Source organism: Eupeodes corollae, chromosome 2 (genome assembly GCF_945859685.1).
Source record: "Eupeodes corollae chromosome 2, idEupCoro1.1, whole genome shotgun sequence".
Taxonomy (NCBI): domain Eukaryota; kingdom Metazoa; phylum Arthropoda; class Insecta; order Diptera; family Syrphidae; genus Eupeodes; species Eupeodes corollae.
The window spans coordinates 7117225-7142132 of record NC_079148.1 but is presented as its reverse complement, the minus strand read 5'-3'; the positions used below and the strand labels follow the sequence as shown (position 1 = coordinate 7142132).

At 32.8% G+C, this 24908-nt stretch overlaps 1 protein-coding gene across 6 annotated transcripts in view; it reads right to left on the bottom strand.

Moving 5' to 3' along the window:
- The window catches only part of LOC129948599 (protein scalloped), a 224969-nt gene that overhangs the window by 5653 nt on the left and 194408 nt on the right, over positions 1–24908 (bottom strand). For all 6 annotated transcript variants that reach the window (XM_056059741.1, XM_056059740.1, XM_056059738.1 and 3 more), the window contains exon 4: positions 2738–2868. In XM_056059741.1, the coding sequence (XP_055915716.1) occupies positions 2738–2868 (131 nt within the window). The remainder of the gene's footprint in view (positions 1–2737; positions 2869–24908) is intronic.

Below are 24908 nucleotides of genomic sequence, written 5' to 3'. Positions count from 1 at the left end.
AATGAATGTGTGAACACAAATAACATTTGGCAGCACTGTTTTCATTCTGCATATACCTTAATTGACAATAGAGAATTTTAAGGTTCTTTAAAAAAAAGTGACAGCTTGAATACATGACATTAGAATCTGTTCATATTGGAGTCTTTTCAGGCGACTCATTTTGACGTCTCCTTGAATCTCATTGCTAATCTCATTTTAACCATCAAACGCGATAAAACAATGAGATATCAATCTGAATCTGCTGAAATTAGTGTAATGTGAACACTGCTTAATAAAGTACAAAATCTCTCAACAAAAAAAGACACATTTGAGAACAGAGACAGATCGTAAAAAAATTCGCATCAGATCAATAATAAAATTTCTTAAAAGTCACAAGTTTGACGTTTTAAAATGCATGGGTGGAACTATCCCTTTTTTAGAGCGGCGTAGTTTACAAATAAGGTACATTTTTATGTCTAAAATTTCAAACTACTTTGTTTTTTGTTGTCACTCTAAGGCGATACTATAACTACTTGGTTTTGAAGACAGAAAATTGGTTAACATGTATATTGTTGAATTAGCAAGAACGCCAGTAGGATGAGTTGATAGTGTACTGACAGACAGCTTGTTGATAGTCGTTTTGACTATTGCTCTTTCTTACCTGTTCTTTTAAAATATTGGAGGCAGTTTTCGACAAAACGACATAGATTGACGATGAATACTCGGGTGATCTTCAGATAACTTAATGGCTGAAACACAAACACGCTTCAGCTTCGGCTTCGCCTGACGTTTACGAGTTCAGCCAAAGGAATTCAATGCATGCTATCACAATGGAGCTTCGACCTCACGTTTCGTTTGACAATCGTAAGGAATAGAACGTAATGTAACGTAATGTGACTCCAAACGGAAGCTCTAGTTCAATTATCTGAACATTTGCTTTGTCTGACAGCTCAACAGCTGTAAAAAAATGTCAACAAACAAAATATTTGCTCTTTGGAGGGATGAAATAATAGAAATGTCAATCAAAGCAACCTCGAAGCAACCCCACCGTAACGCAGACGAAGCTGAAGTTGAAGCGTGTTTGTGATTCAGCCATAATGCACTCGGAATATTTTGATGTATACCTAATCATTTTATTTTTCTCACGAACTGACTAAACAAATGACAAATCCATGAAGTTTGTTCTGTCATATTTAATATTTTATTTTCATTGGATGTTAGAAAAATGGATGTAGTTTTTTTACATTGCTGGCAAAATGTTTGCACGCCAAAACCGCTATTTAAAGGCGTCTTAAAATTAAAATTAAAATTTATTTTACCTTAAGGGAATAATGTTCAAGTATTTTTACCTAAAATAAGGAAAAATAAGTCCCTTATTAATAACATTCATTCTGTCATATTTAAAGTAATTTGTTTGTAATAGACACGAGTATTTCAGAAAAATAGCTGTCAGGTTCTTATCGCTGTCAAAATGTTTGGACGTCAAAAGTGCTAATGAAAAATTGTTATTAATACATATTAAATTAAATAAGGCAACACAAAAGGAATGGTTCAGTTTTGATAAATAAATGACATTTGGTATGTCATACTTAAGTTATTTGTCATTAGACATTAATACGTCGTTTTTTTACATTTATGTCGCTGTCAAGATGTTTGCAACCCCACACCACGATTGAAAGGTGGTTATAAATTGAATTTTAATTTATTTTACTTTTAAACAATAATGTTCAAGTATTTTTTGCCTAAAATTAGGAAAAATAAAGATATTTAAAATAGTTTTTTTTCCAATAAACAGTACTTCAGAAAAATAGTTTTCAGGTTCTAATCGCTGTCAAAATGTTTGCACGTCTAAAGTTCTAATGAAAAATGATTGACACATATAAACCTAAATAAGGCAACAAAAAAGGAATGTTTCAAATGACATTTGTTATGTCACACTCAAGTTGTCTGTCATTAGACATAAATACGTCGCTTTTTACGTTTCTGTCGCTGTCAAGATGTTTGCACGCCAAAAACCGCGATTGAAAGGTGGTTATAAATTGAAATTTGTATTTGTTTTACTTTAAGAGAATAATGTTCAAGTATTTTTACCTAAAATTAGGAAAAAATAAAGATAGCCAACGTCAATGACTTTCATTCTGTCATATTTAAAGTAATTTTTTTCAAAAGAAACGTACTTCAGAAAAATAGCTGTCAAAATGTTTGAACGTCAAAAGTGCTAATGACAAATGGTTATTACTAAATTAAATAAGGCAACAAAAAAAAGACATTTGTTATGTCCTACTCAAGTTATTTGTCATTAGACATGAATACATCGTTTTTATGTTTCTGTCGCTGGCTGTCAAGATGTTTAAACGTCAAAAGCCCTATCGAAAAGTGGTTAATGATTATTTTAATTCTTTTGAATAGAATAATGCCCAAGTATTTTTAACCAAAAAATTAGATTATTACCCCAAAACATAACCCTCAGAAATGTTTAATTAAACAAACTAAGTAAAAATAAATACATAATGAAGAGTTATAATGTGGTTAAGAGTTAAATGATTATTTTTTTTTAAAGTATAATAAAATGAATTAAAGCATGAAACAAACAAATTCAACTACAAAATCCCTTTTTAATATTCTTATTTTATTTTTATTTAAGATTATTTTATTTTTACTACCCATCAAAACGATGGTATTAAAAATAAGAAAATTCTTACTTTTTTATTTGTTAATTCTATAATTAATTCTATAATAAATAAAAAGAGATACTTACTACTTTAAGCTTAGCTTGGATTTCTCGCAGTTTTCGTCGGGCCAGCACTTGAATATGTGAACTAACTTGCTTTCGTGTTCTCGTTTTTCCTGTGCGAAGTTTAATATATCGTGCTATGAGTTCATTTCGTCCTGTAATTAGAAAAATAATGTTTTCACGTCAGAAAAGGGGTTAAATACAATTAAGTTCTTTGATATTATACACAGAGGTCGCTAATAATAATTATATCTGTCAGAAAAAAAGGTTTGTTTGTTTGTTTGATTTTTGAATATCCCCGCAAACTTTGTTTCGATAATATGAATTGAATATGTATATGCATTCTTAAAGAACCTAACTTTGAAAGGAAGTCCCAAATCAGTCACAGGATATACCTAACGAAAATGGTTTTTTTTTCTGGTGCTTCCTTAAATTTTATTTTAAATAAATGAAACGCCATAAACAGTTACCGAAGATTTATTGTCAAACAGATCCGCCTCTTAACTAGAAGTAGCAGTAGGTACATATCCTTACCAAAAATGAATCAATAGAATGTCCTTTGAGAAGATGTAATATATCATCATGGGTTTCTATATGAATCATTCTTTTTTTTTTTGAATGAACGAACATTTATGTTAAAGATGGTCTACCATTTAAATCATCTTCAAGGTCATATCCTCTATCTATACCTTCAGCATTTTGGAATAAAATATCCTTTATATTTGTGTATATGTGATATCATTTAGGCGTTCACATCATAAGAATCAGGATATATGTATGTAGTATATATTGTCTTTTCCCAGGCTCTTTTTGGGTGAGATTAATGAGTGGTTTGCCTTCTTTTTCATGTCCATATCAATTACACACCCGCCTCCATGTCCTTTCCATATACATATAAACAAAACATCCCATATGAATATATATGAATAGTATAGTAATATCTAAGTCAGAAACTGCTTCGAATATAATCAATTATCCTGGAATGCAATAAAAATTGTTTCCAAAGGACATTCAGGGTTTAATTACTTTTTTTTTGTTGTTGTTTTTGTATATATTTAATATGTGTATATCGTCTCTTATTCTACTTTGACTCTTCATGTGTGTTTGATATTAATTTTATAAATCGATCGATAAGAAGAAGCTTACACCATTCTGTGTAGTGTCCTTAAAGCAGGTCCGTTTATAGTTTTATAACATGGATGGTCTTTAAATAATCCCTAAAATAAATTAGATTTCCCGTCAAATGTAATTTTATGTACACTTATTTACACTTCAGAAGTTATTCGAATGGCTAGATATGTTTTTAAGAACTTTATACCAGTTTATACCAATAACACATTTTTGTGACTTCAATCTTTAAAAAAAAACAATAAAAATAATTGGTATAAGAAATGTCATTTTACACAACCAACAGATGTAATATAAGGTTTGTTTGTATCTGAACAGAGATGGAACTGTCAAACTCAATTCGTGTTCTCTTGGAAAAGGTGTAAAATTCAATGAATTCTGAAGTCGCATTTGTTGCTGCAACAAACATATTGACATTGACGTACGAAACGGATTTGGGATTGTATTCGTTTATAAATGGCAGACAACCTTCCAATTACTAGGCCTGTTCAATTTCTTGAACCCAATGCCTACTGAGGAATTTCAGAGCATTTAATAGAAACGATTTATATTTAGTTTATGTATTAGATTTTTTAGTGCATAGAGAAAAACTTTGAACTGGTCGCAACTAAACTAGAGTGAATAAACCTTATTAGAACGAGTTTGGAGCACAGCGATGCACCATGTTATCTAACATGCCTATTATTGACAATTGATGTCAAAGGATCTGCCGGAGAGAAAAGTTAAAGCATCTTGCACATGACTTTTCTTTCACATGAGTTTTATTTCTATTCGCAGACAGCAACGAATTGTCAATTTATAATTGACCCTTTTCAACAAACAAAACAAGAGTGGTATAATTTTGAGGTTAATTTGAGCGTGAACAATTTATTCGTTGCAGTGTGGATGGTATGTGGAACGCGAATAGAGGTTGACAGTTCGTACCAACCAAACTGCAATTCGTTACTAACAAATTGTTTTTACAAAATCGTCTTGTTTTAGAGATCAAAATGCAAATTTTATTATCCTTACATAAGTGTCAATTGGTTTCTTATAATTTAAAAGTGTTTTGTTTGAAACTGGCTTTTTGAAATGTGTAAAATCACGTTTGTTTCATTCGTGCATTCGTTGTTCGCTCTCATGTGCAAGGCCCTTAAAACCGTTGAGTGCGTTCGGTAAATGCGTCGCTTATGGGTCGCTTTTTATAGGAACGTGTGTAATTAATGGAGCTATCAGTTATAGAAGTGGACGACGCAACACATGCACCGGTTTCTATGGGTCTATGAGCCGCTTAAGAGAGACAATTGGTGTGTATTATTATTTTTATTATTAGGAGAATAGAGATTTATCTTCCGACTGTTTACACTTTAGGTAAAATTTTCTTGGCAAAAATGACACATACAGGGTCCCACAAAAATACCCTCCGTTTAAACGTTTATATTTAAAGCTTTTTATAGATAAAATGGTATTCCGGGTATAGATAGATAGAGGTCTACGTGCCGTTTTTAGTAATCATAATGGCGTGACCCTTAAGTGACAGTTTGGTGTGCGGTTGCTGAATTTGTGTGTTAGGTCCGTATTTTTTTGAAGAAAATGGGCAAACAGTGCGGATCGCTACTGTCACATGATTGAGACCTTCCTCCAACCAAACTTAATTCAGTTTACAAGGAACCACAAAGATGTCTGGTTCCAATTTAAAAAATTCAATAAATTTTTTTTTTTTTATTGTTTATTTATGTCATAGCCTTTTAAAATATGGGAGATCTTTTTGCCGGACCCTGTATTACAAATAAATCTTTTAGATTTTAATTGGATGCGTTCAAGCGCAGGTCGATAAGGTATCGTGATACCTTTTTTCTTAGTTTTGTATGTGAAACAGAACAGCTGCTCCAAAATAGTTCGGCTGTCAAAAAAAATCCAAAGCTACCGAAGAAGTTCTAATATACTCCTACATAAGTCGGTATCTGACAGAAGAGCTGATTCAACACATGGTTCAATTTTAAGGAACTTGAACATTTATTTTAACTTTTTATATTTAGTCCGATGTTCAGAGTATTATTGAAATTATTTATTAAAGATTTTATCCACAAATAATTCTGGACCTCTAAGTCTAAATGTTTGTCTGATTTTTTTGATAGGTGAAAGTTATTTTCACAATTTAGGTAAACAATAAGGTATCTCAGAAATCACATATACAGGATATTCTTTCAAAATAGGATTTTGAACGCAACCACGTAGTTTATATGACTTTGGAAAATGTTTAATTAAATCCATGCTAGACACCTCTTTAAAAGCCCCTCAGAGTACGGGCTTATTTTTTTAAACTTAAAGAGTCTGTCTGTAAAAAAAAATTATTCTTTAAAAATTGCTCTTGGCGCTTGTAAAAACTCAAGACACACAAAAATAAAGAGGAAGAAATTAGGAACGAAGACAAAAAATTGATAAAATAAAATCGACGATAAAAAAGAAAAAAGAATGAGTCAAGTCAAGTCCTCGTTCTTCTTCGCCTTCGCCTAGAGAATATCGCTGGATCTGGGTAAAGAAGGAAATTGAAAGTGATGATGTGATGACGTGTAAAGGATAATAAAATAGGGAAAGACTAAAGGACAAACTCCCCATCTCCCAGTTTTGCACTCCCCCTCCCTGAAAACATCAGTAAGAGGAAATAAAATATATAGATTTAGTTATATAAAAGTTGAAGAAGCCCAGGCGCGCTTGTTGAAGCTGACGTTGACAGGGACTCCTTTTCTATGGTTGTCGTTTTCGTACGTTTCGTTTCGTTCTCATCGTCGTCGTCGTCGTCGCTCTTGTCGTATAGTAGAAGTTGTACGTACACAAATAGATATAGAACTCAGAGAAAGAGTTTAAATTAAAATGAAAAAGTTTTTATCCTTTTTCACACTTTTATAAATATATATATATTTTTTATTTTATAAAAGGACAATAAAAACGAACAAGCGAAAAATAATGGAGCGCAGAAGGATAAGCATCATGGAGAAGAATTTGTGTACTTTGGTTGGGTTAACTGGATGGGGTTGGTTTTGTAAATGGTTTGTATGAAAGTTGGAGGCTTGGGGTGGTAAAGTTGCAGGGGTTGGGGGTGGCATTTTATAACACGTTTAACCTTAAGACAGAAATAGCACAAGCAACAGACTTTTTTAGGAAAACAAAACACGCTTAAAGGGTGGAAGATGGTGATGGTGGGAAATTAAAGAGATTTTTTTTATTTTTATTTTATTTTATTGTTTGTTATTATCTGACATCCTTATTTATTTTTTTTTTTGCTTTTTGTAAAAGGTACTTATTATTTTCATTCTTTGAAGTTGAATATAAAATAAATTTTATACTTGAATTAATTTGTATTCAATATGACATGGATAAGAAATATAAATTCTTAAAGATAAGGGACAAGCTTTTGTTACAACAGGTAACAATGACAGAATAATTAAAAGACATAAAAGGCAAAAATGTGACATTTAATGTGGTTTAAAACAATTTATACCAATCAGAGGATTGAAATGTGCATGATTTGGAAATTTGGTGTTTTTTTTAGTAAACGGAGGGATATGATATAAGAATATTGAGAGTATTTATACTTTCATTGATGATATATGTCTATTCAATTAATTATACCAATTAAATTATACCAAATATATATTAGTTTCTATTTGATTTTATCGTTATTTGCTTTTTCTTACAATTATAGAACTTAAAGCTGGTAACACTCTTTTGATTGGCAGCCATTATTAGACTGACAATGCTTCCAAACTGTTCAAATTAATTTTGAAAATCATTTTTCTGTATGAAATACGTTCAGCCATGACCTTTTTGCTATCAAGCGATGAAGTTTACTTTTGGTAACGTCAATTTAAACAAAACTGTATTTGGAGTGGTAGTACCCGTGACATGAGGTTAGTGCATTGGACTGCCAGAGGTCTTGGATTCGATCCCTACTTATACCATTTAAATTTTTTTTACGGGTACTGCCTCTTGCGAGGAATTGACAAATTCCCCAAGAGTAATGCATGTAATGAAAAAAGCTTTCTCAAATTAGCCATTCGGATTCGGCTTTAAACTGTAGGTCCCCTTTATCCCTGCCAACAGTACTCGCACACAGGAATGGTTGAGAGTTGTAAGTCATTGGGCCCAAGTTATCAACGGGATATTGCGACACTCAATTTATTTTGTATTCATTTATTTAGAGTGATGACAAATATACATTTACAAAAACTGACAATTTGGTGTGCTTTATGAGTTGCTAGAATAATTGGTCTATACCTCATGGCTATAGAGCCATGATAACTGACTAATTCTTCAATTGAAGAATCTTGATGTGCAGTAGCTGTAGTATCAACAAGACAGCATGTCACACAGCTCGTGTCGCTATTGATTTATTTAAGGATTATTACCCATAGTTGAGACATTTCATTTTATACCATTCAGAATTTAATAGCTGAATCACAAAGACGCTTCAGCTTGGTCTGCGTTATGGTAGGCCTGCTTCGAGGTTGCTTTGAATGACATTTCTATTATTTCATCCCTCCAAAGAGCAAATATTTTGTTTGTTGACAGCCGTTGAGCTGTCAGACAAAGCAAATGTTCAGATAATTGAACTAGACCTTCCGTTCGGAGTCACATACATTATGTTCTTTTCCTTACGATTGTCAAACGAAACGTTAGGACGAAGCTCCATTGTGATAGCATGCATTTAATTCCTATGGCTGAGCTCGTAAACTTCAGGTGAGCCGAAGCTGAAGTGTGTTTGCGATTCAGCCATAAGTTATTCATGAAAAGGCCGTAGGTTAAGTAAAATGAAAAAACTTACATCCATTAATGAATCTGAAACCTTGAAATGCTTAAAATCAGCATAATATTCAAATTTACATTGAATGGTATAAAAACAAAATCTGCAAATTACATTGTATATTTGACAAATCAAAGTTTTTTTTTTTAAGCTGAAACTTTTTTTTGTTGAAAAGATGCTGGGCTATTTTGGTACGTCAAGTTTTGGTACTACACAAAAGAATAATTATGACATTTCCCGCTAATTGGTATAAAATTATGCAAAAGCCAACTTAGTATCTACCCCTTCAGATGGAATATAAGCAAATGAATGAGAGAGGAAGTTTTAAATCAGAATAGACTACTTTCAAAATATCCAAGAAGGTATATTCCTGGAATTTAAGAATACACTACTGAATGGTATAAAATTATTTAGTGAATGTATGTTAAATCATCTTAAATCAATTATTCACTCAAAAATATATTTTATTATTTTGTTCTTTTAGACTGAATACACATTTGTTACAAGAATTTCTAATTTATTCACTCATTGGTATAAACTGGTCTAACCAACTACAAAGTTCTTTTCCAGCCTGTCAAAAACGTTCACTTCATTATTAAATCATATATGACACATGGAAGTCAAGTGTATTAGATAATCCAAGAATCAAGAAAGATTCTGTTGACTTTTCAAAACAAATACAATTTTATCCTTCACCCATATTTCACAAAGCATTCACAATAGAGTGTGGTGAATTCAAATAAGAAAGAAATAAACAATAAACTATTTTCCAGAATTAAATCTAATCCATTTATGAATGCAATACAAATCTATATACATAGGTACCATCTATCTATCTATTATATTAAAAGTCAATAAAACAAAAGTCAAATAAAAATCTAAGCGAGGGTAATGAGTAAAGATAAATGCACAAAAAACACCACTCCCAAGTCAAAGTCAGATCACAATAAGAGTTTCATTCAATTTCCTTCATCCATGATGATTTATAGCAAGACCTGAAGAAGTCCGAACCGAATGATATAGAGAAAAGAGGTGTGGGTGCAGAGAAGTGCATCTACATCTATAGACGATGTTTTGTAGCACAATGCGCATTGTACACATACCTATATATATATAATACAATTTGCGTTAGTCCTTTTTGTCCGACAGATATAGTTTGGAGTATGAAGACGAAAAAAAAAGGAAAAAGTAGAAGATGAATCCTGAGGCAAGACATACTATTGTTCACAGGATTCATTGCATATCATCCAAGTGGACGAACTTCTTCTACGCTTTGTTCATCACTCTGTGCACTTCTCTTGCTCTATAAGGCTAAAAGTTTACATTTTTATTTAAATCTGAGTATTTGACTGTATGTAGGTGGTTGCAAATTCACCATGGCTGGAATATGTCATTTAGAGCCCTAAAGGCAGTTTTTTCACTGCATCAATAGCCAGCTATATCCCTTTTGTGGGATATTGGGTGGGAGTATCTGGTAATTCTCACAAGTGTCATTTTTGTTTGTTTGCATGAATTCTTTACTTCTCTGGTAGCAATAATAACATATAATGGGAATAACCCACATTTTCTTTCAAAACTGTTAAACTGGAGTAGTTACCAATATCCAAATATCCCATTTTCTATTTCTCCAAAATCTGACTGTTCTGTTTTGTTACAATGAATTTGTGCACTAGATATTTCTCCAAAATCTAATTGTTTTCTTTAGTTACAATGAATATGTGAACTAGATTGATATTTATAATTTAATATGAATGAGTAAAGCCAATCATTTAAACGAATAACCCTTTTGTACTTTTTAAACCCCTTGATGGTTAAAACAAAATTAGGTTGTAATGAAGTTTACCATTTTTATGTTTGCATAAATTCCTTACTTTTCAGGTAGCGGTTATAACCTTTTACGGGAATAACCCAAATTTTATTTAAAAAAATTTTAACTGGAAAAGGTACCAATATCCGAATATCCCACTTTGTATTTCTCCAAAATCTGATTTTTTTCTTTAGTTACTATGAATATGTGAACTAGATTGATATTTATAATTTAATATGAATAACTAAAGCCAATCATTTCAACGAATAACCCACCTCTTCTGTTTAAACCCATTGTTGATTAAAAGAAAAATTAGGTAGAAATAAAATGTGAATAACCCACCTTAAACTTTCTCTTATTTGTCCTTAATAACTCTTGTTTGTCTTTTTAAATGGATAAACGAATATTCCTTCTTATACCTTCATGCAAATTTGAAGTGAATAACCCACTTTAGTTTTCCCCTAGTACAAGAGGGATATTTCAATATTGTCATGTAGCTTCTTGAGATTTATGAATGTTTGTAGGGCCCTTGGACTTAACACACACCAAAGCGAATAACCCATCCGGCACTGCATCTTTCAAGTCTCTCAATGGTCAGAGATCCATCTATCTAAACATCGAAAGGACTTCCTTCGTCTTTCTTACTTTGCTTGTTGAGTGCCAGCCATCAGCAATATAGTGTGGCATAAAGTCAAAGTGGGTTCTGACAGAGCTCTGATGCCTTTGGATATATTCGTACATATAGAGCTCTATAGAGGGTTTGAGGGGTAGAGGTCCTGGTATAGTTGAAAGAACGATTCTTCTTGGAACGATTTTGAATATAAATTCTATTTACATTTCTATATCTAAATGGATGTGCTTATATGTACGTATATCGTATGTACGACGACGTACCTATAATCCTTATTCTGGCAGTTTTTGTTATATAAGAAGTATAGAAGAAGGAGCACGTTTGATATTTTATACTATGTGCAAAAGGACGATGACGGCAACGGTCGGTGGCGGCAGCAACGGCAACGACGACGACGACAGTGACGGCGACAACAACGACAAGAACAACGACAACAAGGACTATAATGGAAGAGAACATCAGCTCACAAACTAAAGTTAGAGCAAGTTGCTTTTATACTTCTAGTGTTGGTGTGCTTCTGCTTTTGCTTGGTGCTTCTTTTTCTCTTCTACATTATACTATTGCTACCGGCTCTGGAAAACAACCCTACGGCTCTAAAACACGCTTCGTACACTCACTAATTGCACATTCTTGGCATAGTTTCAGTTCTAACCGAATCCAAAGCAGTTCCCCTGCCTCCATCTTCTTATTCTTATTTGAGATCCCATGAAAGTCCTTGCCATTCATATAGTACAGTATGTAGGTATATTCAGCCCCAGCTCCATTCCCAGCACCACCCCCTATAGTTCACCCTTCTTTTGTGTGTCTTATTCACATTTCCAGCTTTTGGTCTGTTGTCGTATAACAGAGCGTCGTCGTCGTCGCCGTCATCATCATCATTACCATCATCATCATCATCTACATCGTCGTTGTCGTCCTTCCGAATGGAGAACACTCTGTCGTCGGAGTCGTGTCGGTCTGTTTTAGCATATCTACAGAAGGCAAGCATAAATAAAATAATACACCCCGGTCTTTTCTTTCAACTAAAGCATTTATATCTACTCAGTGACGGATTCATGAGCTTCAGAGTTTTTAGGCCCATTTGGATATAGAAATCCATTACATGACAAGTTCAACAATCAACAACAAAGAAAAAGCAGAGGCCAACAATCTACATAAAAGTGTCCATAAACTTAAGTCAACCATTAACTTTTGCTGGTGCGTTGTCAAAAACATTCTACCTTCAAAATGCAAAAAAAAACAAAAATGTTTTAAGGGATATTTGAAATTTGATCAGAAACCATTTGCTAGCTATTGACAGTTCAACCTGCTGTGAAATTGTATATACAACATAATTTTAATCCATATATGTACATTTAATGTTCTTTAAAATAAATCAAACAGATCTAATTCTAAATGAGAAGTTTTGATAGTTGTTTTTTTAATGGTATGACAGTTGAGAATGTCAAACAATGTTGACATTTTTAAAAAAAATTTCTATCCATTTCTTTTCCTCCTATATGAATTGTGCGTCAAAGAATTCTTGAGAAATTGAATCATGTTCTCAGATTTCTGACAGCAAAAGTACGAAATCTGTTTGAGAAATCTTGTTTATATTTCTGTGAACAAGGAAAACTTTTGAGATCTTAGATATATAAACTGGCCAAATGAATCGATCCATCATGCATAATTCTAAATAATTGAAATTTAATAAATCGGTTCGTGAAGTTTATAGATAACTTCGTTGGTTTTACGGTCAGTACAATCGTGTTTAAAGATGAAGCTCATATGTGGATAATGCCTGAATCACAAACACGCTCCAGCTTCGGCTTCGTCTGCGTTACGGTGGGCCTGCTTCGAGGTTGCTTTGAATGACATTTCTATTATTTCATCCCTCCAAAGAGCAAATATTTTGTTTGTTAAAATATTTTTACAACTGTTGAGCTGTCACATAAAACATATGTTCAGATAATTGAACTAGAGCTTCCGTTTAGAGTCACACTACGTTCTTTTCCTTACGATTGTCAAACGAAACGTGAAGTCGAAGCTCCATTGTGATAGCATACATTGAATTCATATGGCTGAACTCGTAAACGTTTTTGTGATTCAGCCATAAGTTTCCTTGTCAATTAGCAAAATTGACTTATAGGAAGATAGGACAAACCTCAAGTCACCAAGGAATCACTATTAGGAAATACTAAAATAATTTCAATAATCTTTCTGCTTATATAATATAATAATTCCCCGCAAGCTTTTAAAGAATATCCAATATAATTCAGTTACACACACTTTCAATTTTAGTTGGAAGATAGTATGTTTTTAATAACAACAATGACATTTCTTTATTTTCGATAGAACTAGGATATTGTGACGTTTATTTTTAAGGTGATGACATCTGTCAACTTAAAAACTCTACTTTCAGCGCCAGTTGACAGGATTGTAAGGAAAACAACAAACAGTTTATATTAAGAATTTAAAATTAAGTCTGCTTACACTGATGAAAAATCAATTTAAACTCAAAAACATCGAGTGTTATCTTACCCTTAAAAGAAATGTTCGTGCACTTTTATAAAAGGACACTGAATGTGAAGTACTCGTATTGTCTATAATAAATCATATTTGTCTGTTCAGTTGTCACTTTTGAATGAAGAAATCAAGCAGATTTTTTTTCTGACATTTCTAATTTTGACATTTGATGATTTTTTGAATTGTATGTCAACTTATTCCGGCACTGGATACAATATACTAGGTGAAGCTATCTATGGCTCTATATTGCTTCGGGGGATACCTCTTGCTTGTGTGAATTTATATTCTAGCGTATTTTAGAGAAAGGATAGTTTTAAACTTATAGTTCGGTCGAAATGAAAGCATACGTACATATATTGCCGTCATCGCAAGCAAAAGCAAAGTCAAAGGACTATAGAACTCACTCTCCTTTCTCTTTCTTTCTTTTGGGTTTTTTACTGGTTTGGGGTTATTTTTTATTTTTATATTTTTGCATTTTCTAATATAAATGATACTCACACAGGACTTGGGTCCTTTCCTCTGTTTCACTTTATAAAATTCAATTGTCATGTGGAGCGAACGGAGATTCCATGTTGGAGGCCAAACGTTTGCATACAAAAATATAATGATATCTAGGTACCTATCTACATACGGGTGTGTGGTAGTCTAAGTCAAAGTCATGCCTCGTATCTTACCTACCATGGGTATGGTAGGTATACCTAGAGATATATGAGAAGTTCAGATGTGGTATGTACCTAAGTTATAGGATACGTGTGGTGTGTTTATATTATTGTTCAGATTTTATAGAAGTCTTTTGTCAAAAAAAAAAATAGAGAATATTATTTGATTTCAAACTGGGTTTTTTTAATTGTAACATACCAAGGTACATAAGTTTGTATATGGAACAGAGTATCGAAGGATATACGTACATAAATAATACTTGACATTTTTCTTTTCTTCAAATTTTTAGTTACCTTTTGAAATAACCTTTATTTTTTTATTAAAATATTGATAGAAATATGAATTTGACATAGATTTCATGCGTCAGCATTAGGGTATGAATGAAGGTGATGTATGTCTATGAAATGTTTTATAATGGCATTTTTATTTTTTAATATAAAAGGATGTGTGTAACTTTATGTGACGTAATTACACACTGAACTTTCAACGCAATCATTATAAAATTCCCTTTAAAAGTCGATTGCTTATAGAAAATTGCTTTGAGATTCCTAGAAACTTGGTTGAATTGAAGAAAATGTATTTTGATTTACTTATTTTTAGAACGAAGAAAACAACATGTAAATTTAAAACAGTTACCAAGGTTTATTATTGGAAGAATCTAATGACATTTGTGTCAATAAAATCACTGAAAGCGTCCTTCAAAATAAATGTCATTGGGGGTTCAATAGGATTTTTTCTTTTTTGCATCTGAACAGATCCAGATCTGTCAAACTCAAAAGTGCGTTTTTTTAGGTTCAGTGTGTTCAGAGCTTCAAAGTTGTTTTAATTTTGTTTGTTTAAAGAACGCGTCTTCTGAGTCTTCAAGCTCGGAAAATAAGACCGACAAAATTTAAAACTAGTGAAAGAAAGAAATCCTTCGATTCTCATAACAATTTCAATGATAGAACAAGAAGGTTGCTCCAGCAAAGATGGTAAATTTTATATATAAAGGTATGTATGTAACTTTATGTGACGTAATTACACACTGAACTTTCAACGCAATCATTATGAAATTCACTTTAAAAGTCGATAACTTATAGAAAATTGATTTGACATTCCTAGAAACTTGGTTGAATTGAAGAAAATTTATTTTGATTTACTTATTTTTAGAACGAAAAAAATAACATATAAATTTAAAACAGTTACCAAGGTCTATACTTGGAAGTATCTAATGACATTTGTGTCAATATAAATCACTGAACGCGTCCTTCAAAATAAATGTCATTGGGGGTTCAATTTGCTTTTTTCATTTTTGCATCTGAACAAATCCAAAACTGTCAAACTCAAAATTGCGTTTCTTTTTCGGTTCACTGTGTTCAGAGCTTCAAAGTTGTTTTATTTTTTTTCGTTCAGAGGAAGCCTTCTGAGTGTACAAGCTCGGAAAAGGAAGACCGAATACATTTAAGACTAGTGAAAAAAAAAAATAAATGTGTATGCTATGTTATGCCAATATAACTGACTGAACGCGTCGTTCAAAATAAATGTCATTGAAGGTTCAATAGGATTTTTTCATTTTTGCATCTGAACAGATCCAGAACTGTCAACCTCAAAAGTGTGTTTTTTTCGGTTCAGGGTGTTCAGAGCTTAAAAGTTTTTTCGTTCAGAGAACGCGTCTTCTGAGTCTTCAAGCTCGGAAAATAAAACCGAATACATTTATGTTATGTTATGTCAATATAACTGACTGAACGCATCTTTTAAAATAAATGTCATTGAAGGTTCAATAGGATTTTTTCTTTTTTGCATCTGAACAGATCTAGAACTGTCAAACTCTAAATGGCATTTTTTTCGGTTCAGTGTGTTCAAAACTTCAAAGGTGTTTTAATTTTGTTTATTTAGAGGACGCGTCTTCTGAGTCTTCAAGCTAGGAAAAATAAGACCGAATACATTTAAAACTAGTGAAAAAAATAAAATGAATATAAATTCTCATAACAATTTAAATGATAGAACAAGTACGTTGCTCCGCAAAAGATGGCAAATGTAATGCTTGTCAACAAATTAGTTCGGAGCTCAAGTGTGTTTCGGAACTATTTCAATTACCTCTAAATATTGTCTACTGAACTTTGTTTTTATCGTTTAGAGATTTGTTAAAGTCGAATACAAGTTGACAAATCTATGGAGTGTTAGCTTTTCTGTCACTTTTGACATTAGCGTAAGTGTAAACCGAAATTAAAGTTCGTTCGATGCAGGAAATGGTAAGAATTTTTAAATTCTTAAAACAAAAGTTCTTGAATGCCAGACTAAAAAAAGCACTTTTTGACAATTAATTGGCAACACTAATTGTACCTAATTAACCTAAATATTAAACTTCACTTGAATAAATAAAAATATGATGATAGCATGGAACTAGGTTTAACACAAAATAATAATCTTTTTGTCTTTTTATTTTCTTAAATCTTTGTTCACATCATTGCATATGGGTAAGGGTATGTAGGTACTTTGTATTTCTTACAGTTATAAAAGTCTCAAGACAAAATACCCACTACAAATCGTTTTTCACGCTTGATTTCAAAAAGTAACTTCTTAACAATTTTTCCCTCAAGTTTTTTGTAGAATTTCTATCCATACGTATGTCAAAAGTAACATAACATTATACGAACGCAACGTTAACGTATGTATATGTCTATATTAAACGTCATTTAGGAAAAAACAAATAAAATAAGAAAAGGATTATTTTTCTTTAGGTCAAATGCCACAGCATAATATAGTTCCCTTTTCCGCGACGACACATTCTTATTCTTAACCTTATGTCTGCGTTGTAAAATGCGCAGGAATAAATTTTTGTTGTTCCTTTTTATTTGCTATTTATTTTTGTTGTTTAACACAGAATACCGTTTAAGAAACCCTAAGAGGATTTTGTGTGCAATTTTTTTCTTTTATTTTTAAGTTTTATTTTAATTCCAAAGAATCATGTGCCAACGGGCATAGTTGATCCAATAATATGTTGGCTAGTGAACCTCTTATAGATGACAGAAAAGAGGGTGATGAGTACTTATTCATCATTACTGTCAGTGACTGTCAAAAAATTGTATAAGAAATAAGAATATGAAAGACAAAGAGGCAAAAAGGATTATTTGTAGAAAGAGAGAAAATAATGTACAACTAAGTGCTGAAACCCCACATAAATGTTTTTTATCGAATTTGCATTAACATTTGTGAATTGAATTTATAATTAAAAGAGGTTAATGATGTTGGTTCTATCTTCTTCTGTACTAAGCTCAGCCTTTGTTCTATAAAAAGCGTTTAACTTTTACTTGGAAAGTGATGGGATCCGGAAATCCTAGAATCTGCACATATCCACAATCATAACTTTGTAACGAAATAAATTAATGTTAAAGTAAAATATCGCATAAGAAACCTTTAAGGAATGTTTATTTATAAACGTCAAACAAGATAGTGCGAATTTTGCCCGTTGTCTCCAAAGTGCTAGGTCTCAAGTTTCGTTTACATACAATTTTATATGATATATTTTTTATTAGTGGGAAACAATTTGTTATTTGAAAATTTTGTCCGATTTTTCCGATTTTGTCCCCAAATTAAAATCCACAAACCTAAAATCTCCAAAGCGACATCTCCAAACCCCATGTTAAGAATCTCCAAAACAAAAATGATGCTTTGCTTTTGCTAGCTGACGTTGTGTCAAGTGCTATTTAAAAATAAGAAATTTAGGATTTTTTGGGGTTTTTGGCGATACAAATGGTCCTTTGGAAATTTATTTTACGTTAATTTTGTCATTGGGAAAAATTAATTTTGATTGATTTTTAGATTTGTCTGATTGTGATATCAATTTTTGGATATTTTTTTGACCTATTGTTCTATTAAACCCTTTGAACAAACTTTTGTATAGTAAGTGTGAAATTTGATGTTACGTCATAGTTGACAGTTTTGTCGTGCTTATGATTGTGCTCCAAAACGACACTAACTGGAAATAACTGGAAATCTTCCACTTGTCATTCCGCAAAGTGACAGTTGGTTTTTCGTTGTGTTTTTGATTGTATTTCTGTGGCAGTTTTTATTTAAATGTGTACATTTTTTCTTTAATTTGAAAGAATTGTCATTATGTGTGGTGAAGAAAGTTTTAGGACGACTTATCTAAATTGTCCATTCGTCAGTCCCAAACTTCAAAGTGACAGTTGGTTATTTGTTGAGTTTCAGGTCAATTTCAAAATATGAAATATTGTTTTTAATAAAATTCCTGCTTATACCATTTTTCAGTTCTAGATACAAAAAACGCAATTTGACAGAAATTCCATTCTCCAAAAATAAATATTTTGACGTTTGGGAATAAACGCTGAGGAGGTATTTATGTATTGCTATTTTGTAAACGAACAGTCCTGTTGGCATGTTTATATAAAACTTATAGATACAAACTTCATGCGTAAAATAGCTTATAAGGATTTTGCAAACATAAAATTTGGTGTAGCTATTTTTATGTAAAGTTCTGAAAATACTATATTTTCACAATTAAAATGTAATATTTCGTTTTTTTTTTGTCTGATTTTCTTTAAAAAAGAGCTATCGACCACCATTATCCGAATTTTTGTCATATTTCCAATAACCAACGAATATTTTCCAACTATCACCTTAAAACTATAACTTTTACTTCACTTTATAAATTATAAAAAAAGGAAAAGCACAATTTTTAAACATGAGCTCAAAAATTCCATTCTTCACAAGAATACCAACTGCAATAGCAAATAAAAAAAAGAAAAATATTTACCAAACATGTTATAATGTAAAACTTTGATCCTTAATATTTTCTGCGCTGCACTGTACTGTACATAGAAACCTGCATAGTTAACGGTATATGAAACGTATAGGTAGGGTTTTACTCTATAATATCCTTGCGCTTGCTGATGACAAGGCTCTAAAGGATGTAAAATATGTCCTCGCTTTATATATTTCCACCAAACTATATGAAAGGAATATTGTAAGCAGACATTTTTGAAATGTTCATCTTTTATCACTTTCGAAAATTTTTGATTTCCCATGCAAATCGGTGACATGATGATGAACAACGAATTGGAGGTGTCTGCTTTTTCCCTTTTTTATTTTTTCTATGGATTTATAGTCAGGGGGAAACCTACGCCAAGTTATAGAGACGAGATTGGTGGCGGTAGAAAAATTAATATAAAACCCCAAAAATGTGATTCAGTGTTGTGCCGCGCGCCACCGCCATCACGCTGTTTAATTGCACACGAGAACTTTTATGCAGACGATGACAATGACAACGATAAACGTCAGGCGAACAACAACAACAACGATGGTTTGATGATGATATACCCGGGTTCCTGGTAGCTATAGCTCTCCGCCGAATGCCAAACACCAAAGCCGAAGCCGGAGTTTCAGTTTCCAAAAACTGCTTCACATGCACTTTGTGTCACTGTCATCATCATCGTCATCATGATCCATAAGTTGAACTCAGAAGCCAAATGGCAAAACTTTTTCATTGGTTTCTCCTAAAGTTGGTTGTGTTCTTTTTTCTTTTTTTCCACCATCATCATCATCACTCTTTTGTACATTTTCTGTGCCACAGCAGCTAGTTCTGGGTCAAAGGGTTAATCAGCTTCAATTCTCCAGCTATATATATACCTGTCTCATTCCTCCTTACAAGCGTATGAAGGCTGTTGAAATTCCCAGTTTTTCAGTTGATGATATCGATGAGTTATGTGACATGTTTTATGATTTTATTTCAACATGCTTAACTTTTGGCGTCTATAGTGAGAGGAAAGGGCGGTCTGTGTTGAAATTATGGAAAAAGTGTTCGCTCAGCATTATAAGTTTCAGCGAATAGAGTTTCTGAAACTCTAGGTCTAATACCAACTCGTATGTATGCTATCTTTTGAAGTCTTAGCAACATCAGAGTTTCAGGACACGGAACAAATGACCAGTCCTGTAGGCATGTGTGTATATAACTTATAGATACAAACTCCATGCATAATATAGGCTGCGTTCAATTTCATGTTGGATTGAACGCAGCCATTTAGTCTGTGTTCAGATATTACTTTTCACCTTCTTTTATTAAATTTGAAGAAAAACGAGATTCTCTGAATAAGTCTGAACATTTCACTGACATTTATGAAATTGATTATTTCTGCGTATGTGTCAAATGCAACATGCATTAGCTGCGTTCAATCTCGTATTGGATTAAACAGTCATTTAGACTGTGTTCAGCTGTCACTTTTCACTTATCAACTTATCCAAACTATTGAAATATAAAAATAAACTTATCAAAAGTAATTCGTGAAAAAAATATATGAAAGTGTGGTATTGGACGCATATTTATTTAATGATTCTCGCTTTACTTGTTGATATGTCAAATTTTCAAAAGTTAGGATGAAATTCTTTCAGAAAAAGGAAAACTGCCGAAAAAAATATGGAACTGTTTCTTGGCAAAAATGGGAATCAAACCAAACGGACGACACCTATATGTCAAATGCAACATGTATTGGCTGCGTTCAATCTCGTATTGGATTGAACACATCATTTAGTCTGTGCTTAGCTGTCAGTTTTCATTTATCAATTTATCGAGACTATTCAAATATAGAAATAAACTTATCAAAAGTAATTCGTGATATGATTTGTCTTTTTTTAAAAATATATGCAAGTGTTGTATTGGACGCAAATTTATTCAATGTGCAATTCTCGCTTAACTTGTTGATCTGTCAAAAACTTTCAAAAGTGAGGAAAAGGAAAACTGCAAAAAAAGTATGGAACGGTTTCTTGTCAAAAATGGAAATCAAACCAAACGGACGACACTTATAACAATGGCCTAAAATTTTAAACGATTTAGTAAGATTTTAAAGCTATTTTAAGCAATTTACTAAGATTAAATGATGATTTACCTAATTTTAAAAGATTTTTACATCTTACTGTCTCTTATCTATTTTTGAGCTTTAAGCAATTTGTTTAATTCATATGACATTTGTACAACTATTATTATAAGAAAAGTGAATGGAATGGTCTAGTTGTTGATTTTCACGAACTGTCACTTCTTAGATATGTTTGGATGCTCGTTTTTTTAATAAAAGACAATTCACAATTTACTAGTTAGCAAAACGAAAATAAAGGTTTTACATTTGGGCTCCTTTAGTAAATTGCTATATTCAGAAAATTCCTAACTAGCAAATTGTTAAACCCTTAAATATAGGTTGTTAAAAACTTTTTGCCAATCAATTTAAGTACAGCAATATGACATTTGACAGACCAACAGAACGACCGAAGTTGGAAAGGAAACAAACCTTGAAATTACGTTAGCGAATCAATTATAGTTAGATCAAGTAACAAGTAAAGCACTATTCACATGAGCACGACCAACAACCAACGAATGAACGAATATTCGTCGATTTTGACATTTCTTTTAGATGAGAGTTTTCAATTCGTCGCAAATGAAGTTTGACTTTGACAATTGACCAAAACAAGAATGATTTTTTTAGGTTAAGTACGCGCTATTATTTTATTCGTTGAAAATGTGGATAATGTGGAACGCGAATAAAGTTTTAAAGTTCGCATCAACTACAATTTTTTCACGACGAATAAATTTGTTTTCTTAAATTTATTAATATATGATATTGAAAAGTAAAAAAATTGCATCATAAATCAAATGGAAATAATATTGCTATCATTTTGTTAAGAATTTGTGTGGAAATATGTCTTCAAACGTATATAAACTCACATTTTGTAATTCATTCGTCGGTCGTTGGTCTCGCTCATGTGAATACTGCTTAAAGGTGCAAAGCCCGAGTACGTTTTGACATTTCTGTAGGTCTGTTTTACACTTATTTAAAAATGAACTATTTTATTCTCTCGTGCGCTCTTTCTTCACAAAACTACCAAATTTGTGTAATGTGGAACAGCATTTGCGAAACAATTGTTGACAATTGGCATTTTGGTTAAGGTTGGGAAAAAATCTAAGGATTGGTTAAGGTTGGGAACAAATCGAAGGATTGCGTTAGCGAATCAATTTTAGTTAGATCAAGTAACGAGTAGAGCTGCAAAGTGCGAGTACATTTTGACATTGCTTTGGGTCTGTTCAACACTTATTTAAAAACGAACTATTCGATTCTCTCCTGCGCTCTTTTTTCACGAAACTACCAAATTTGTGTAATGTGGAACAGCATTTGGGCAACAATTGTTGACAATTGGCAGTTTGGTCAAGGTTGGGAACAGACCCAATCCTTAGATTAGATTCGCGTTAGCGAATCCATTATAGTTAGATCAAGTAACGAGTAGAGCTGCAAAGTGCGAGTACATTTTGACATTTCTTTGGCTCTATTCAACACTTATTTAAAAACGAGCTATATTGCATTCTTTCAATAGGCGTTAAGATTTGTTTTATAGCGAATATTTTTACTTCCAGGTTCAGAAACACTCGGTTGTGTTCAAGATTTCATGTTCTCTAAGGACTTTAAGACTTGTTTAGTGTGTGAATGATGGAGACAGCTGCTTCGCCATCTGGATGACAAAACTTTCACCTCCCCTCTTTTTTTCACCTTGAGCTTTTTACTCGTTGGTTTTTAGTTTGGGCCAACTAAACAATTTTGCAAAGATTAATTAAAGCAGTGACATCTATGTACGTATCAATGTATATTAAGCATTCTCAAAATCAAACATAACTCAATTCAAATGGAATGTAAAGATAAAGTTCCATGATTTATATCTCCTTTCAAAAGAAATCTCTACACTGATGTTACAATAATTTTCCTCCTAGTCTAGATATTGATGGAATTTCATTTTCGTTTATTTCGATTAAATCAGGGCATTTCCTTTCGATATTTTTGAGAAATTTCTATTTCCAATTCTCAATGTATCAAATCGAATCGTATATCATATCAAATCGTATTGAATCGAATCCTTTTGATCCAAATGCCTTTTTAAATAAAATCAAAATTTGCAATTCAATTCATTATTGCGATAGCCCAAGCCAAGCAAAGGCAAGCCAAGCAAGCAAACGTGATTTTCTCAGGATATTACAAAATATCTAAGCATTTTGAATCTTCGAGAAAACATCATATAAGCCAACCCAACCACAAGCTTTTATACACAAAATTATACACATTCACCTGACCTATTCCGATGATGACGATGCTTTGGCAAAATATTAATTCAAACTATAATCTACATCGTTCATCATAGATAGGAAGATAGGCAATATACCTACAATATAAGACGTAACTACTATATCCTTTGGAATTTATACAAGCTTCAATTTAGCAGAGTACATGTTCTTTGGCATATCCGAAAATTCAGCTAAACAATCCGGAACATCACTTTGCCAAGTCAAACCAAACCAAGTCAACCCGACCCAAGTCGAGCCAACCCTATGTATATTTAACGAAATCAGCAAAATTATTACTTTCCCTCTGGGACATCTGAAATTTATCTCAAACGGCCACACCAAAACGACAAGGCTACGTCCACACTCATCTTCTTGTGTCCTATATTATAGTAAAGTCCTTATAGTCCTTTAGCTGATGCTGTGCACTGTGCAGGATATATGCAGAACCGCATATTTTGTTGTAAATTCTTAAACCTAGACAATGTGCTCAGTTCTCAGATTGGAAATCACAAAGGGATCCACATCGAATTTGCTCCAAGAATAGCCTGCATCTCGATATGTGTACACAGTACCATGTATCCTCCAGCCTACCTATATTATCCTTGTCATTACATGTTCTCCAACGGCCTGCAAAAGATCCCTATTCCAATATAGTTCGGTCTCCATGTCAGAGAGTGTGCTGCTGCTTTGGGACGAGACATAGCAAATCTCTTTTTATCTTCGAAAGAGGAAACAATTTTGGAAGCCGGCAATACTCAAGTCGTCCACATAAATGAAAAGCAAAACAATAAAAAGACAAAAAAAAAGGTCTAGAATCTAGGAACTTCGAGAATAAATCCCTGAATCCTGGTCATATATCCTTCGTTTTAACACTCAACAGTTTCAATTTGGAACCAAAAACTCTACCACACATTCACCTCTTTCGACACACCGCCAACAGCGTTGGAGACGACGACAAAGTCGACAAACGTCTCCAACACCCACCAGTCCTTCCCATTCTTTCAACACTGATCATAAATAGAAACAAAAGCCAGGCATTCACTTCAAATCCTTCCACACTCCCCCACACTCAACTGGATTTGGAACAGCAACGAACTCTTGGGTGATGTGTAAGAACGAGCACGAGCATAAACGACAATACCGAGTCCAAAGAAGAAGGCCGAGCATCTTTGTTGTCACATAGTAAAATTAATTACTTTCCAAAAAGCAGAGAAAACAATATCCTGGGAACATAAATTACAGGCCTGCTGCTGGTCTTTGGCCTTTCGTTTGTCTTCCTTCTTCACATCTATACCAATAGACATACATCCGAGTATAACTCCCTCATCGCTCCTCAACTAAGTCAACCTCTCTTATGCTGGTTGAGAGATTGTGATCCTTTCCCACCTTCATCCAACAAAAGTACTTGCCGACATAAAGCGAAGCTTTAGCTTTTGTCTCAGAACCAGCAAAACGATGGAGTGTTCTCCTTCTTAGTTTCCAACTCCCCATTCCACCATCTATTTGGCTTAAGGACGAAGGACGTGTAGTAAACATTATTTTGTAAAACACTTGAAGGGGATGAATTTTATTTATTTGGCGGGATTT